General features: G+C 38.4%; 1 protein-coding gene across 2 annotated transcripts in view; it reads right to left on the reverse strand.

The window, feature by feature from the left end:
* Positions 1 to 956: 956 nt before the first annotated feature.
* BTBD3 (BTB domain containing 3) overlaps positions 957 to 17,217 on the reverse strand; it is a 37,231-nt gene continuing 20,970 nt past the window's right edge. Inside the window, exons 2-5 of one of the 2 annotated variants that reach the window (XM_070419903.1) lie at positions 9,518 to 9,812; positions 8,935 to 9,025; positions 8,250 to 8,368; positions 957 to 4,954 (exon numbers count right to left, since the gene is read on the reverse strand). In XM_070419903.1, the coding sequence (XP_070276004.1) occupies positions 3,922 to 4,954; positions 8,250 to 8,368; positions 8,935 to 9,025; positions 9,518 to 9,660 (1,386 nt within the window). In that variant the 5' untranslated portion in view covers positions 9,661 to 9,812 and the 3' untranslated portion in view covers positions 957 to 3,921. Of the gene's footprint in view, positions 4,955 to 8,249; positions 8,369 to 8,934; positions 9,026 to 9,517; positions 10,356 to 17,217 lie in introns of those variants that run through there. The other variant, XM_070419902.1, reaches the window with a different exon arrangement.

A 17,217-nucleotide genomic window follows, 5' to 3' on the forward strand; every position in this document is an offset into this window, starting at 1 on the left:
TTGCTCTTATTTTGGCCTCTAAGTTTCATACTATTTAGTTCACCAGGGTTGTTTTCCTCCTTTCTGTCTCCCCACCCCCCTCCCCCATGTAAGCCATGACTTTTGTAGGCTTGCCATAGAGTTAACTGAGTGCCAACAATAGAGGAAGATAATTTCCAACTGTTTTGGGATTTGGAAAACAAACATCTGTGGATTAAGTTTAAATAGCAATAGAGAAGAGAGAATGGCAAGACTTTCCTGGATTAAAGATCTTTGCAATTCAGGCTGTATCTGTAATTAAGCTGATGAGAATGTGTACATCCAGTTCCCTTATTCTTGGAAATGATCCCAAAAGTCTTTTGAGCAGGTATGCTGTAGAAACTGAAGTGGTTAGCAATATACAAGGTTTCACAATACATTCTAGTATGAAAGCAACATAGAAATAATACATGTACATGTGTATATACTTATGTATAAATGTGTGCATATTAATGTACTTGGTATGGGGAAATATAAAACTAATTGAGCACATAAAATTATATTCAAAATTCTCATATGACTTTTTAAACAAATTCCTAGACTTAAACTATTATAACCCAGCAGCAACAAGCAGCACTGGTCACATCCAAAGCTATAATGCAGTATTACCCCCTTAGTACAGTCAGATTCACAGACATTTGAGCAAATATAGTATCAGAATGCCAGCCAATCCCAAATTCCATCAGGGGAATATAAATGTATCCCATTGACTCCCACTCATTAACTTAAGAGTCAGGCTTGGAACAATGCAAATGATTAACATATGCATTGTTCTCTTATGCTTTAGCTTCCAATTTTTATTTCTTTAAGGTTCAGAGATATTTTAGCAAACAAATGCTCCTGACAAACTACCTCTGTACAATGTAGTAGCACCAAGAGCGCCAGCATGAAATATTTTACTATTTCAAGGGACCTGCAAAAATGCTAAGGAAAACCAATCTATGAATCAGTTTTATTTTTATTTGCATTTAACATGATTATACACATTCATGTGTCTAACAAGATCTGCACTGTTACATTAAAAATACAGTACAATAACATTCAACATGAGGTACTTCATATTTATATATTTTCCTTCATAAATAATGCTGTAAGCTACTAAATTCAAGCACTCTGATGCCCAAATGGCTAGGGACTTGAATTAGTCGAGCTTATTTCAACACTTAAAAAACAAAAAAGACAGTTCAGTGCAATAATTATATAGAAATGAGACCGTTTACTTAAATACTATATTAAGATATGCTTAAAGAATGTTACATTAGAGCTGCTAGCCTAGTTCCCCATTATCCCCAGTATGAATAACAGCAAAGACTGCCAGATACATTGGAAAAAGCATTTACAGAATATTTTAATAAAATTGTGTTTATACACTAGAGTTGCCTGCCTTGTCAGAACAATAGTTTCTACTTTTAAAAGCTACAAAATTTAAGATTAACAAAGAAAATAAAGCAAGCACATTAGCCTTCATTCCATGTTGCTCAAAATGCAGAAGGGAGACTAGGATTTAAAATTTCTTATTCTGAATACAATTTTCAAATTTAACCCACAGCTCTCGTCACCAGCCAATCAGGTCTAAGTGTGTCTTTTCTTTAGGTAACAGTAACGATCATACAATTAGGTTCTTCTGCACTCAGTGTACAGGATCTCATGGGGCGTTCACATGGAGGGCAGCTAGCTAACAGGAGCATGGACAGTGAGTGTTATGGAATGAACAATCTTCACTCTAAGGTTGTCACACCCACCTCACAATCTGATATGATGAACTTAGTAATAAACAAAGTTTCTTCTCCTCTGGCTTAAAAATGAGTGCCTTGTTATCAGGTATATAGTCTACCAATTTGCACGGTAGCTATGAATTCCTGAAATGTTTAATCATAATTTAAAAACAAAATCATTTGTACAAGTATTTTTTAAATTGAAAATGTATGTTTATTTCATAGATACTTTGCCAACACTACTATCTGTTATTTCTCTAATAAGAAATAATTGTTAGATAGTTTTGGAAAGTTGTCCTGGGAGTACTCATTTATAATCACCAGTAACAGCTTTTGATCATCTATGCTAACAGACATAGGTAATGGCAAAGACAATTAAAACATTTCCCATAATCCAGTGTTTTCCTCCATCAGGAAAGCTGGCCAAAAGCAGCAAGCCCTTGTCTACAGGGGGAGAAGCGGCCCAGAAACACAGTGAATTTGGTAAGGGCAGTCACTGACTGGGGCCTTGCTGGGGCCAGCAGGGGGAACATTTCTGTCCCACCTCTCACTGGCCAGGCAGGGAGGAGACAATTCCTGAGTCGGCAAACAACCTGCATGCACATGGGTGCCCACGCACACACATCCACCCCAGGACTAACCCCTGGCTCCAGACAAGCCAGCTTCAGGCTTACAGAGCAGGAGAAGGAGGTGGCCAGGGACCACACTCTGGGTGGCAAGGGAAGCCATCTCAGGATCACACTGAGCAGAAAAGCTGCCCAGAAACACATAGATACTTCAACTGGAAGTGAACACACTGGACACTACCAGGGTCACGGGCACTCAACCATTATAAGCCATCACTGAAGGAGAATTTTTTGATGAGCTTTTCCCTCCTTTGTTTACATTATCCAGGGACAAATAAGAGAGCTGGATGTGATGATGATGCAGTGACTATTAGGCCTGATCAGGTGCATCGCTCCAGACCATTTTTTTAAAACCCTGCAGGAATATATTGGCACTTTAGGATGGCCAGAGGCCAGATTCTAGCAGTCCAGGAACAAGACAGAATTATAATTCACTAAGAAGACAGCATGTGGTCAAAGTAAAACAGGGAAAGTATATTTCAGATTTTAAAAAATCAATGAATAAAGGTATCATTATAGTAACATGTGGTGCTACAAAACTAATTGTTTTTCATTCATCTAAAGAATTGTTTGGTCCTCTTTTCATAAAAAAGGGAATAGGAATATATACAGTACGACTTGGAAAACAAGCAAATGGTGGGGATCAGAAGCTAAGTGGGGAGAAAAGTGTCTGACTTTTTCAAACTGTGCATTTTATTGTGCCATCAATTAATCCATTTGTAGTATGGGACTTTTTTAGGTTTCCTTTCTAAAATGTTTTAGTTTAAAATAAATAGGCCTGCAACTTTTTTCTAATGACAAAACTTTATAATTTAGTTACTTCTAAAAAAGTGTCTATACTGCAATACTTTGTCTTCTAATCTATAGAGAAAATCTGCTTGTGGCAGAAATCATGGTCTAAACAATCATCCAAATTCTTATTTTCACACCCTACACTGACACTTTGCAGTGTTTAATATGTATCAATCTTATGAGTGTAGGATTTAAGAAAAAGCCATTCCCAGAAGTAAAATATTTAAAAGGAAAATAAGAGCTAAACATGATTACTGTCTTTCTAAATGATTACTTATTATGAAACAAAACTTCTTTCAAAATTGTACACTGAGGTTTATCTGTTTCTTTTTTGGGGGGGAAGGGGCGGCGGGTGTTCTGTTTAAAAATAACTCTTGTTATTATTATTTTAGACTATTTACTTCTATTTGTCAAAATAAAGCCCTGAAGGAAATCTGAGGTGATTAAAAATTTTTCTTAATAGGGACAACACTGGGAGGTCAATGGGGCAGTTGGAAAAGAGCACACATTCTCCCCAGCTGCACAGACAAACGCAATTCTAAAAACCACAAAGCCCTAGTAAGAACTTGGCTCTTTGAAGCATAGAGTAAAAGCCGAATGCTGCATTTTTGCCTGTACATAATTAAAAGGTTGAAAGAAATTAGAAACTGCCTACAGCTTCATTCATTACAAATTACCTGCGCAGACTATATATCTGCAGATGAGCTAAGCATCAAGCAAGTAGGAACCAGATGTGCACCTCAGAGCCCACTCTGCTTCAGGAAGTGTTTTCAAGCATAGAATATAAGTTCAGGAATCTGCCCTCCCTGTACCCCAGTGCCATTGGTGCTATCTGAGGAGCACTGAAACTGGACAGTCACTTTGCCACACTGAACCTCTGTCATGCCTTCCTGTCCGAAGTAGCTGAGTTCATTGCCGTCCAGTATCACACTGGCTGTGTAGAAGGTGTCTGGCTCGATCTGCACCGGATACTCAAACCACACAGGGAAGGTATTGCTGGAGCCATCGGAGAAGTACTTGCTCAAGTTCTGCCCCAGGACAACGCCCTGCCGTTTGAGTTCGATCTTGGCACTGTACTCCGCAGAGCCACAGCTGGAGCCATACAGCCCAAAGCCCGCGATGAACACTCTCTTATCCACCGCAAACTGAATGCTGTCACAGCGGCCCCGATAGCGCCACTGGTTGCTCCGATAAGCGCAGGACTGGAAACGGTGACAGCGCTGGGGGACAAGGCCCTTGCGGGCTTTACTCACAAACTGCAGCTCGGGCTTCTTGGCCGCAGTGTACCAGAGGAAGATATCATTGGTCTCATTGAGAGTTAGAACTCCGGACTGCGCAGCACCATTTGCAAAATCATCCAGAGCCATTGTAGGTATTCGGATCAAGTAAAGTGCCTTTCCGAGGACCTTGCGTTTATTTTCAATGCTCAGAGCTAGATCTTGCCGCTGGCATTCTACTTCAGCCCAGTTGAGAGCTGCCTCAAAAACGACGATTTCTTTGGCATTCAGAGTTTCCCTGCGGAGGATACTTTCCAGTGTCTGGAAGTCGATGTCGCAGAATCCCTCAGACTTAAGAGCTAGCTCAGCCTGGGCGTCGATCACCTCCCAGCAACGCTGGGTCAGGTCTGGCTCCTCGAACAAGCAGCTCTGGGAGAGAAGCACACAGGCGTTCTTGGCACTCAGGCTGGTCTCCAGGAAATTAACACAGGCTCTGGCAAGGTGAGGGACAATGTACTTTTTGGCAGCATAAAGAGTAGCCAGCACCGTATCAGCAGCCAAGTCAATTTCATCACAATAGATATATCTGAAAGAAAAAAGGACAAGCACGTAAATGGAATTTTCACAAAATGAGTGTGTCCAGCAAGAAAAGATGCAACTACTTTCAAGCTGGTTCAAAAAAAGTCATCTTAGGTGACAAAAAATGATTAGGGATTAAAAAAACATCTGAAATATGTCCTTAATTTAATAGCTCAACTCAGGTTACATATTAAAGACATTAACTTTGTGTTATTATTCTAGCCTCTATGCATTTAATAAAAAAATAAAAGATACTAGAATGGCATATCAGAGATAGTTAATATTAAAAAACTAGCAAAATTCTATTACATGTATTTTTTTTATATTTAATGAAAAAATAATTCCCCTGTGTTTTAGAAGCATTACATGTTTTACTTTAAAATTTTTCTGAACATACAGATGGAAACAAATGCTTTTAATACTATAATATTAGCAATGTTTCCATCTTGATACTTTTAATTGTGACTTGGATTTCTCCTAAACACAAAAAAAAACCCTGAGATTAAATGAGATATTTTTCAAGTAGTTCCAAGCTCAATGGGTTATCAAATATGGACTTCAACACTCTTTTCTAGTTACCTTTACATAGAATCTAATGCAGGCTTTGTAATTGGCGTTATTTTTAAACTCTAAACTTTTTGTTTTCTCCCACACATTCTTTCCACCTTCAGAATTAAAGAATATATTTAATTAAAAGACAAAGTAAGAAAGCCTAAATATGCACTACTCCTGTGATTCTGTAATGCTTCGGGGGACACTGCAGTCTCCTACAATGGTATGTAAAGGCAGAAATCATATGCTTCTTTTAGATTGCTATGGTTCACCAAGTGAGTCAGAGAGAACTACATATGGGTGAAAAATACATGCTGATAAACTTCATTTTTAAACCTTTCTAGTTAAGGTACACATACAACGATGGCAATGGCAATAAGAAAAATGTCCACAATCACAAATGAAACCGGCATTTTTGATCCCAGAAAGCCCCTTCTCTTCTCTGATAGGCTAAGCCATCTACCACTGGCAAGACCTCCTGACAAAACCCCTGCAGCTTACAGATGTTGTAGCCGGAGAACCAGGACCTTGGGGAGGCTTCTGAAGCAGAGTCAGCACTCTAGCTCTTACCCTGAGCAGTCTTCCCTTTTCCTTGACAACCCATTGCAGGAATACTAGCTACTCCCCCAACATGCAGACATGAGGAAAACCTGGCCTCCTCTGTCCTTGAAACAATGCGGTACTGATCAACTACAGCATGACAGCAAATGGCATCTTACTACGTCTCTGATTTTTACCACTTTACATGGACAGCCTGTCTAATTTTAAAAAGCTACATCAAGATATATTCTAGGCAATCCATTTATGAGAAAAGATGCTTGTCAATTGACCAATCAAATTACTTAGGTGAAATGTAACTCTGTGATCCTCACTCATGTTTCCTAATTGTGTATATATCTGGAACGACACAACACTCTACTCCACTGTAGTGAAGTCAAAATGCCGAACCGGCAGCATTCCCCTCTGCAACAGATAATATACAAATGGCTTGACTTGCAAAAATAAAGAGAATCTTGCAAGTAAAATTGGTTCCTGTACTTATATCTCTAAAAGATTACAAAGCAGTTAGTTAAAAAGTGGTGGATTAGTTTACATTTTGGTACTTCACATGCTCACTTGCCTTTCACTTGCCTTTTTCCCCTGTAAAAGTTTAAGTCAGCAGCAATTAGATTTCAAAATTATAATGCAAATAAATAATTAAATTCTTTTTAAGTTCTAGAATTGTAACAGTAAACTGCTTGGCCTCTCTGACTATTGTGTTCAAGCCTACGTTGTTCCCATGGCCTATAGGTTAATGGCTTCTGCTTAGTCTTACATACAGACATGCTCATCATTAGAGGAATTCTGCTTGTGACTTTAGTTGTGCAAAAAAATTTCCTTGCCATATACTGCCTCTCCCAAGGAGATGAAGTATGTACAAAAACAATATTTACCACAGATTTGCAGGAACCTAATCTTATGGCAGACTCACATCAACTAGAGTCAACAAGACTTAGAACTAAGAAGTTTCACAATGTTTCTTGAACCCCTGCTGGTGCCCAGTTGCCTAAGTCATCAATCACCTCTTGCCTCTCCTATTTCCCTCTTCCGTAGAAATAAAAGAAGCCCGAATTCTGTACTTTCTTAAAATGGTTCTTTAGGATGTTAGCATCTTCTTGGCTTTCTGAATGAAGTCACTGTCTTTGCCCCAACTCCTTGTCACTTAACTCACTGGCTGTCATGCACTGAGCTTGGACTCGGCTACAAAATTAACTATACTACTTATTTTTTACTAGGTCAGCAGAGATATATAGTAACATTTTAAACATTTGTGGGATTATTGTCCAACTTGTTGACCCACTTGAATAATTTTTTTCAACAAACATTATTATTTATTCTAGTGAGCTGCAATTCCTACAGCAGCTGATATCTTTGAACTCCAATATACCTGGTGTGCTAAAGTACTTAACAAAGAATTATATAAATATGATTTAGAATAATTGAATTTTAGTAACATGGTAGGTTATCACTGCCTAGCACCAGTACATGTAAAGAAGTGGATTCTATTTACTTCATTAACATGGATTCTCAAAGACCCACCCATAAGATATAAAACTATCTTTAATTAATATATACCTTATAGCTTTATATTGCTATATTACCAATTAAAGTTATTCTGTATAAATATATAGAGAACTATAGAAAACTATTCATATCTCTCAAAAATTTCTCCTTTACTATCACATGCAAGCACTTCTTATCCTTGAGAAAGGGTATCTGATTTTATGTTAAGAGTATACGTATGTGTATGTGCAAATATCAGATAATAAGTTTTATATTTGCTGGTAGGTAATAATAAGTCCTAAAAAACGGAGGAATCTCTTAACTGGTAGAGTTAAACAAGGTATATATTTCCAAAATTGTGAAGCAAAAATGTAATTTGCCTTTAAAGAGTTCTTCACACACAATGCTTTTAGAAAGGACATCCTCTATTAGATAATGCCTATGCCAGAAAGTTATTTTTTCTTAAATCAAATCACAAGCCACTTGCCCCCAAATCTTATGCTATGGTGTGATTACAAATGACTGCATCACTCCTCGTTTTTCCAATGAAAGATGCAGTTTTCTCCAAAAACATTTACAAGGTAAGCAGCACCCTCTTTCTTCATCACTCTCCCTTTTCTGTTACACAGAACTTAAATTTAACTGTGAAACCAGCAGAGTACAAATACAGCATAAACAAACTCCCCAAACATACGAATGATGCTTACTTCAGCATAGCGAGAAAAGCAGCAGGTTCGACATCTGGTATACGGATTTCATCTTTGTCCTCAGCAAGTTCTCCGTAAAACATTGCATGGAACACAGAGCTCCCAACAGCTAAAACATACTGTGGAGAAAGGGAAATCTTATTTCATGCTCTAAATTGAAACATTTTCAGCAAATCAATCCAGAAAAACAACTCTAAGCAATCAGGTTTAGTGGACACGGAGCACCTCTACCTGCTCTTTTGTCAAAGCTGAGGTACAGTGTATCTTGCTGTGACAGTATAAGATAGATGTTCATGCAAATCAGTCTCTATGCTGCTAATTATCTCAAGGCTTTAACAGATTAATGCACAAGTTCCCTCATTACAAAATGAATACAAGAAAAGCTTATCTGACTGACTTCTAGGGGAAGAACAAACATATGACTTTCCTAACCTGTCACAACAAGTCCCTATGACTGGAGAGTTAAAAGGGCATGTTTTTGTGCTCGCTATAAAGCAGGGTAAAAGGAACAAAGAAAAAAATTAAGCGTGGCCAAAGCCCTTTGGAGAGGCTGAGCTTTCATAGTGATGGGGTGAAACATGCACTGCCTGCCATCAGCAAGCTGCCCACCCCGAATTCCAGGCTGGCAGACAGGGTCCCTCTTTGTGAATCTCAGGACTAAACTGGTAATGCAGCTGTTGCTTACTTTGTGTCCTGGCAACCGCTGAGTCCCACCTGGTGGCCCAACCACAAAATGTACATCTGCCATCAAATCATTATTGAACATCACCGCATTTCTATAAACAGAAGCAATTCATTAATTCACACAGCCAGCGTTTTTAATACCCCCTCCCCAATGTACAAAACCCACAAAAGATTCACAAGCTAAGCAACAATTTAAAAAGTTCAGGGTAAAACTACAAATAAAGGTTCCAACTAAACAACTGTGTTTGTAATCATTGCAAGCACATGGGAAGTAACTGAAGTTAAAAAAAAAAAAAGTTATCCAAACTTTTCATCAGACTAAGGATAAATAAAGGGTTTCTGTCTTCTGTGGCCCACAGACATACCCCTGTCACTTAAATGTTACAGCTTGCAAAAACGTTTTTATCTAAGAGGAAAACAGCTGTACTGTTTTGGAAAAGGCACAGGGCAGTTTTCCATTACCAATAAAGCTGCTGGGAAAAGAGGAAACAGAGATTTATGTTAAAATACAGTGTGAGTTGTGCAAAAGCAGAAACTTCAACACAGGAAAACTTTTAAAGTAAATATGCTGGCCTGGCACTTACCTTTCCCTGATGGTAGGATAAAGACCCTGCCAATTCGGGGCCGGAATAAGGTTGTTGTTACTGAGGTTCTGCTGGTGGTACTGCTGGACAGTGGTGCTGCTGGAGTTGGCTGGCTTTTTGCGGGGAAATATATCAGCAGCCATCTTCTTCTTTTTAGTCTTCAAGGTAATTATTTCATAACAAACTGGAGGCAACTTGCTGCTGCTGCCGCTGCTGCTGCTGCCGCTGCTGCCGCTGCTGCTACTGCTGGTATTTGTTTTCTTCGAGCTTTTCTTGGACCTGTTCTTTACCGTCTCTGGAAGCATCAAGAAGAAGGTGAGACATTTCATGTTCTTTTCCTTGTCATCTACCATGAGTACAGGATGTCTCTTTAGAGTTAGATATCCCAAGATGGTACAAACATCAAGGAAAAGAGGCTGGCATGAGCTAAGACGTTAACAGAAACCAACAAGCTGATATTTTGCTTCTTTTCTCAGCCAGGCAAGGTGACCTTTTCACTATGTTGAATAGTAACTGGCTTTAAGTTTTATCCAGTACTCGGTCTGTTAAATACATGCCCGTCATGATTCCTGTTTCTCTTACTTGCTCATAAAAATAACCTAGTTTTCTGGATCACCTGAAACTGCTTCAGTGAGCAGAGATGACAGGCAGAGAGCCTCAGCACTTGTTTTCTGAATTAGGTTAGCAAGACGTGCTGGAGCCGTGCGAGTCTGTTCAGCCGGCTGAAGTTGTGTGGTGAATGGATCTGAGGAGAGTAGGTATTACAGCCCTGCAGATGGAGTCAGACAGCCAGTGCTCGGAGCCAATAGCTGAAGTCACCAATCATGATTGGACCAAGCAAAACAGTGACACCTATTGTAACGTGCACAGTTCTGGTATTAAAGGAACAGCAGTCGCATTCTCTTGTCTACTGTATTATTGCATATTTAAATAAGATAAGCAAACCATGAAATACATTTGAAAACAGGAAGAGTTTGTGCTCACAGATTTCTCTTTAGTAGATGTACATTTTTATTTCCCCAGTTAAACAGGATCAATTAACAAAGGGTAGGGACTCATGTCTACTCTATATCACTAGTAAAATCTTTATCCAGCAGCATTTAGTTTCAAATACTTCAAATGAAATTCTCTACTCTACCAGCTACGAAGAATTATTAACAGCAAAACCATACTAAACATACTTATCAGAGCTTAATGGAAAAAAATGTTATTTTTCTTTTTCCAGTCTCTGAATGTAAGTTATAGTGCGAGAGAGAGAGAGAGAGAGAGAGAGCGAGATATGAGGTCATGTATTCATTTTACCTCCCAGTGTTTTCTAGCTCCTATAATGATTTTTGACAGGAGTCCCAGATCACAACATACTGTTAATTATACTAAGATTATACCAGTAAGCTTAACAGCACTGAAGCACAGACAAATTCTAGATGCAAAAATAAGATTCAAGTGAGACAAATCTAAATCTAGTAATCAGTGTTTCAAGGTTGTAATTCACTACAGTGTGGTGATTGCAGAGGGGGAGGGAGGTGGGGGAGGTGGAAGAGAATATAGGGGGGATAGATGGTGATGAAAAAAAAAAGAAAATGACAATAAATGGAGGAAAGGGGTTATAATTCACTAAAAATATGTCAGATGGTGCCCTGTTTAGAATTTCAAAATGCAACTGAAATACTATGGCTACATTTAGCCTTGTCATAATTTTAAAGAATATAACCCACAACTTCTAACACAAAGCAAGTAATATGGCTATTCAACATGATAAATGTTCTGATGCCACCTGGTTAAAAATGTAAACAGGTTCTCTCTACTTTGAATCAGAAGCCTATAAACTACTATCTTTTTTTTATAGACAAGAATCCTCCAACAATGTCTAGCTTTAGTGGGGTAAGGAAAAACAAAAACACCTGCTATAGGTTCCACACATGCTTATTATTTCCCAAAGGGGGACTAATGAGGAGATTTAATCTCCCTCCTATCTATTTGTCCCCAATGCCCAGCAGCCATTTCTACCCCCCAAGTGAATGCACCCTTTATGGCCACATCCCTGCTGGCTGCCCAACATTCATCTGAATAAGGAGTTCAGGACAGAGTGATGGTTCAACAAATGGGGGCCTTGACTGTCATTATTACTGATAATCTACCAAGGATAACATACCAGAAATCAGACTTCAGATCCTTAGGACCCTAACTCATTAATGAATCCAAGGAATATCATCTTTACTGTCATTGTTATTCTTAAAACTGTTAGCGAAGCCACTGCTACATAAAAGAACCACAGTCTTTATTTAGTAGGTTATTCATACCCATTTTACACGGACCCTAAAAAGCTGCTTATTTATTACGATTGTCATGTTTCCAATTACAGGGCTACCTACACTCATATACACAATTTCAAGTCACCTTCAAACACATTTTAACACACAATGTGTGTGTGTGTGTGTGTGTGTATGTGTGTGTGAGAGAGAGAGAGAGAGAGAGAGAGAGAGAGATATCTAGAAATTAGCTTTTCAAATGAGTTTCTATTTGAGCTAAGTGTTCAGGATATGATTTTTAAAAATCAAAGGATTTCTCTCTTGCTTAACTGCTACTAACTTTTTGACACCACCCTCCTAGGAAGCCACCATGACAGGGAGCTGGTCCTTCTGACAGGTCAGACAGCAATCATTAGAATGGAAAGAGAAACAAGCTGCTTTGAGATTGACATAGTATTAACTGGCAGCTGGACAGTCAAAATAGAAAAAGTATAAAAAGCAGACACAAGAACTTAGAAGACTCTGTGGCTTTTACTCATTTTGCAGATAGTTCAACACTCTTTACTAAGAAAGCCTCCAACAAACACTGCTCTTACACCAATCAAATAAAGAAAAAATGTGCACACAGCCCAGTTATGAAAGAAAATAATGTCTTTTAGAAAATGTTCTCCCTGAAAACTGGAAAATTAAGTTTTGTGGAAAATCCCAAATCTGCTAGTTAGATGAAGTAGTGCTAATTCTGAAGCACCTAGAACCGTGCTATGAAGAGGGGTTTATTATTTATAGATGTGGGGACTGATGAGCAAGGTTGTTTACAAAGATAGGGTCCTGGCTACAAAAAGTAATCCAATTAAAAAATAAGAATGGCATTTAAATTCTTGCAGCCACTTTGAAAGCATGGAAATGTTAATAAAATCGAGACCATGGAAAACTTATGGAGAGCTACCTTTCCTCACCAAGGTCCTTGCTACGGAAAGTTGGGCCCAAGGAGCAGCAGCAGGAGCACGGTCTGCAGGCCCGTTAGAACCCAGATCTCAGCCAGATTCTACATCAGAATCTGCATTTTACAAGACCCTTCAGGTGAGCTGTATGACATTGAAGTTTGAGGAAACCTTTTTAGAAAACTAAGAAATGTTTCGGGTCCACCCAATTATCCAGTATCAACCTCTGGCATCGCATTTTGCATTCAATTATCAAGTGAATGAAGAAATAATTCAAAATAATTTAATTTGGTTTGGACATGAAATTTAATAACCTTCATGTCTTGTTATGAAATTCTTCTGATTAAGCTCTAAGTGTAAACATTCAGGGGTGTAAAGAGCCAACTGAGAGCCCCCCCAAAATTTTTCAATTCTCTGGAAAAGAAACTCAAGCCCAGATTATTTTCAAGGACAAAAAACAGAGATGATTTTAGTGGGAAATAAAAGGGTTAAAAAATACCAATTGTGAAACAGATGCTACTTGATATTTTTAAATAACCTACTTCACAATTTTATTTTAAAAAATTAGTGCTGTGGCACATCAAAATTAGCAACCAAGTAATTTGGTTCAGCTCTAGCTCAGCCACTAAAAATTAAGGTTAAGTGTGTGTTGGGGACTGGAGGGTCCTGAACAAATCATTTAGCCTTTAAGCGCCTCAGTTTCCTCGGCTACAAAACAAAGAAGTTCATCAAGAATAGATGAATATTTCTCAAACTCTACACTCAATCCACAGCAAGACATGCATTTTATATTTGGACTTAGGGACACACACACACAAATGGAAGGGCAGTTCACAAAATGAACTCTTAACCTGTTATGATATACTCGGAAATTTTCTGTTTTGCTCTTTTTTCTTTTCCTTTGTTGGTCTTGGTTCATTCCATTGGTTTCATGGTCACAGTAGAGTCTAAGTAACAATGGTCCAGATTATTTCTAAAGGTTTTTACAGTGTAACATCCCAGGGTATTTTTCTTTGAAGAATTTGGACTAAGGCCAACCAGTTGAGGAATAAGGCAAGACTGAATCAACTTCATGGAGCCCATGAAACCCCTCAGGTTGCATGCAAAATTGGGAGTGTTGCATTTATTTTTCTGGGGGGGGGGGGGGAGGCCATAGCTCTCATCTGTCCTTCAGAGTAATCCATGACCCAGAACACACACACAAAAAAATGTTATAAAAAACATCTAGGATTGATTTGAATACACAAAATATTCATGTCACTTTATTCTCTGCTTTAATTTCTATAGTTTATCTCATTAAACACAAATTATGGCTTCTTTCTCCCTCTCCTTGAAATTAAATATTAATAGTTAAAGCCTCATTTATTAAATTTGTAACCCAGAAATACCACACACTGGATTGAAGGGTAATACAGGATACCAGCCATATTATCTATTGTCAAATCTCACCTCTAAAATTTCTTTCCAAATAACATTGTATCATTTGTCCCTACACCTCCTAAATTTTAAGACTATTATGAGAGAGACATGGTTAATCTGCTCTAATGAAGTAAATAGGTCAAGAAGCCCATCAATCTTTTATGAGAGTATTCTCAAAATACAACATGCTGATCATGCAGTGTATTACATGTTAGGTACACAATGGTGAGCAAATTAGGAACTAAGCTTAAAAGGTTATTAGCTAATAATAGTGTTTCAGATGATGTTTATAATTGCCAGAGAATTCAATCACCTTTATCTCTTTTCAGTCAATTCCCAATAATAACAAAATTATCAATTTAAGCTCATTAAAACATCCTCTTCATCACTGGGAGGTTTGCCCAACATCCTACCTTTATTTAGTAGAATCTCGTATGCTCAGTTTGGGGACTTAAGTGAGGTTTGGAACTAAAAGGGACTCCAGAAATCATTTCATGCAAGCCTGCCCCACAAATAAGGTAACTGGATGTCCAAAGATTAAGAGATTTGTGAAAAGTCCACAGTGAAGTAGTGGGACCATGTCAAGACTAGAATGCAGATTTCTTGACTGCTTGCCCAATTTTGTCTGTTCCACTCACTCTAACGTTCACCCATAATCATTACCCTACATCTTTACATAATGCTTTATCTTTTTATTTCTAGTCTTCTTTAAAATAAAAATATATGTGCAAAATTTATAGACATGAAAGTCATGAACATACTGCACCCTGCAGGAGGCACACTGTAGGAAGAAGGTTAGAAAGATATTTTCTGGAAAGAAATGGAGAGGAAGTGCAACAAGAAGGACCATAAAAGCCCTGGTCCATGAGCAAGCTTCTCAAAAACGGAGGAGGCTCTCTACGTAAAATGAAAGTTTGAAAACCAACTATTCCCAGTTAACACCAACAAATCCTATGTTGACAATGCTGGCTGCTCTTGTTTAACCTGTTCTAACTCTGGACTCTTTGTCTGGACTTGTATTTGGTTTATTACAAGACACCTCCGCAGCTACAGCAGTGAGGTTAACGAGGTTTAAACAAGGTAGTGTGGACTGAAGAAATAAGTTATCACTCTCACAAATTATTAATAGAACATAACAGAGGAGAGAAATTTAACCTGATAAGTCATGATGGAATAGTGTTTTGTTTTTTGCTTCTTTTGTGCTTTAATAGTGCATAATAGTTATGCTTGTGATATGATAGGTAAAAAGATAAGTGACAAAATGTTGGCAGTCCCTAAAGATAGCAGCAGCTACTGGAAAAGACTGCATGTTTTCTAAATTTGAAAATAAATATGGAGTCGAGCACTGGCAGCATGGTATAGTGAAAAGAGCAAGACCCAATAACAAGTTACCTTACAGTTAGTTACTCAGTATCTGTGAGCCTCATTTTCTCATCTGCCAAATGGGGTAATTATACCCAGTTCATCCCTCTCGGGTTTGTTTTGAAGGCAAGATTACATGTCTGTGAAAGTGCTTTAATAAAGTTTGAAACATTCTGCAAAGGTAAGCTTTCACTATTATCAACAATCGTACCCAAAGCAGGAAACATTTGTGATACAATCTTACAAAACAAAAAACCCAGTGATTAATCTGGCTTCTTGCCCTCGTAATCTTCCAGGCTTCACAGCTACTGACATTTCATCCCATTCCCAGGCTTGCTCCAGCCCCACCCAATGGCCAAACAGGTCCCAAGTTGCTTGGATTTGCAGGTGAGGTTCAATAATCAAGATTCGTATTGTACATGGTGATCAGGTCCCCACCCAATGCCTGAATCTGTACCTAGAACTCACGCTCCAGCCTGTGTGTCTACTGGACTCCATTCGAACCTCCATGAGATCACCTGTTGACAGATGTCCCGCTGTCCCCACCTCCACAGAGAGCCTGAAGTTGCAAGTAGTTCATTTAGCCACTCAGCAGTGTCTACACTAGCAACTCAATTAGGCCTCTCTCAACAATGACCCAGTTTGAATTCTAGCACCAAGGGCAATAACTAAGACAAGCATTTGACCGAGGCACACCTCAGTGCTGGCCTCAAGGATGGGCTCATGGGCAGGTTCACTCAGTCATTTCCTTTTTACCACACAGATCTCCAGTGAACCTTGAATTGTACCTTAAATTTGGGGGGAGGGGGGGGAGAGTGCCCAAAGGTAGAATGTGATCTTCTTTAAAAGCAGGAATGATTCTTTTTAAAATTCCATATGGCATTTAACACGATATTTGATTATTATAGCTGTGTCTGTGTGTACCTCTTTTGGAATACTCATCTAAATCCATCATTCTCTATCACATGTTAAATGGGGTGATCTTGAAAGGGAATACATAACATTTATGAGATATTTTAAACATACCTATTTAAAGGAATTCTTTTGCAAAGTTTAAGACACTCTGGTAAACAAGATAATCAAAAAAATTGATATTCTCTAGAGCAGTGGTACTCAACCTTCCTAATGCTGTGACCCTTTGATACAGTTTCTCATGTTGTGGTGACCCCCAATTTCATTGTTACAAATTGAACATAACTAAAGCATAGTGATTAATCAAAAAAACAATATGTAATTATGTATGTGTTTTCCAATGGTCTTAGGCGACCCCTGTGAAAGGGTCGTTCGACCCCCAAAGGGGTCGCGACCCACAGGTTGAGAACCGCTGCTCTAGAGGCTCAGGATCTTATAGTAAGTTTCCTGCTGTGTAAGTGTTGACTACATAATCTCTTTTCCAATTCTAGATTTCTAGGATTAAAGAATCTATATAATGTTCAGCAGAAATAACTTATTTAAAATAGTTTTCTTTACATTTTAATACTATGATCATGTGCAAATATGTGCCATATTTATTGATTTAACACCCCCCCCCCATTTTTTAACATAGGTGAAATTGGGCTGCCTCTAAAATTAATGGCATCTCATGACTATAACTATTAGGCTTTTTTCCTTTTTTGTTGGCACATAAAATAATGGCATGTCTTACAACTGATGGCACCTCACAGACAGTGAAATATATAATTCAAGAGATAGAAAGGACTGTCTTTGTTAGGTTGGTTAATTACTCCTC

This window comes from Myotis yumanensis, unplaced genomic scaffold (assembly GCF_028538775.1).
Source record: "Myotis yumanensis isolate MYYU_CA2020_CCGP unplaced genomic scaffold, mMyoYum1.0.hap1 SCAF_7, whole genome shotgun sequence".
Lineage (NCBI taxonomy): Eukaryota > Metazoa > Chordata > Mammalia > Chiroptera > Vespertilionidae > Myotis > Myotis yumanensis.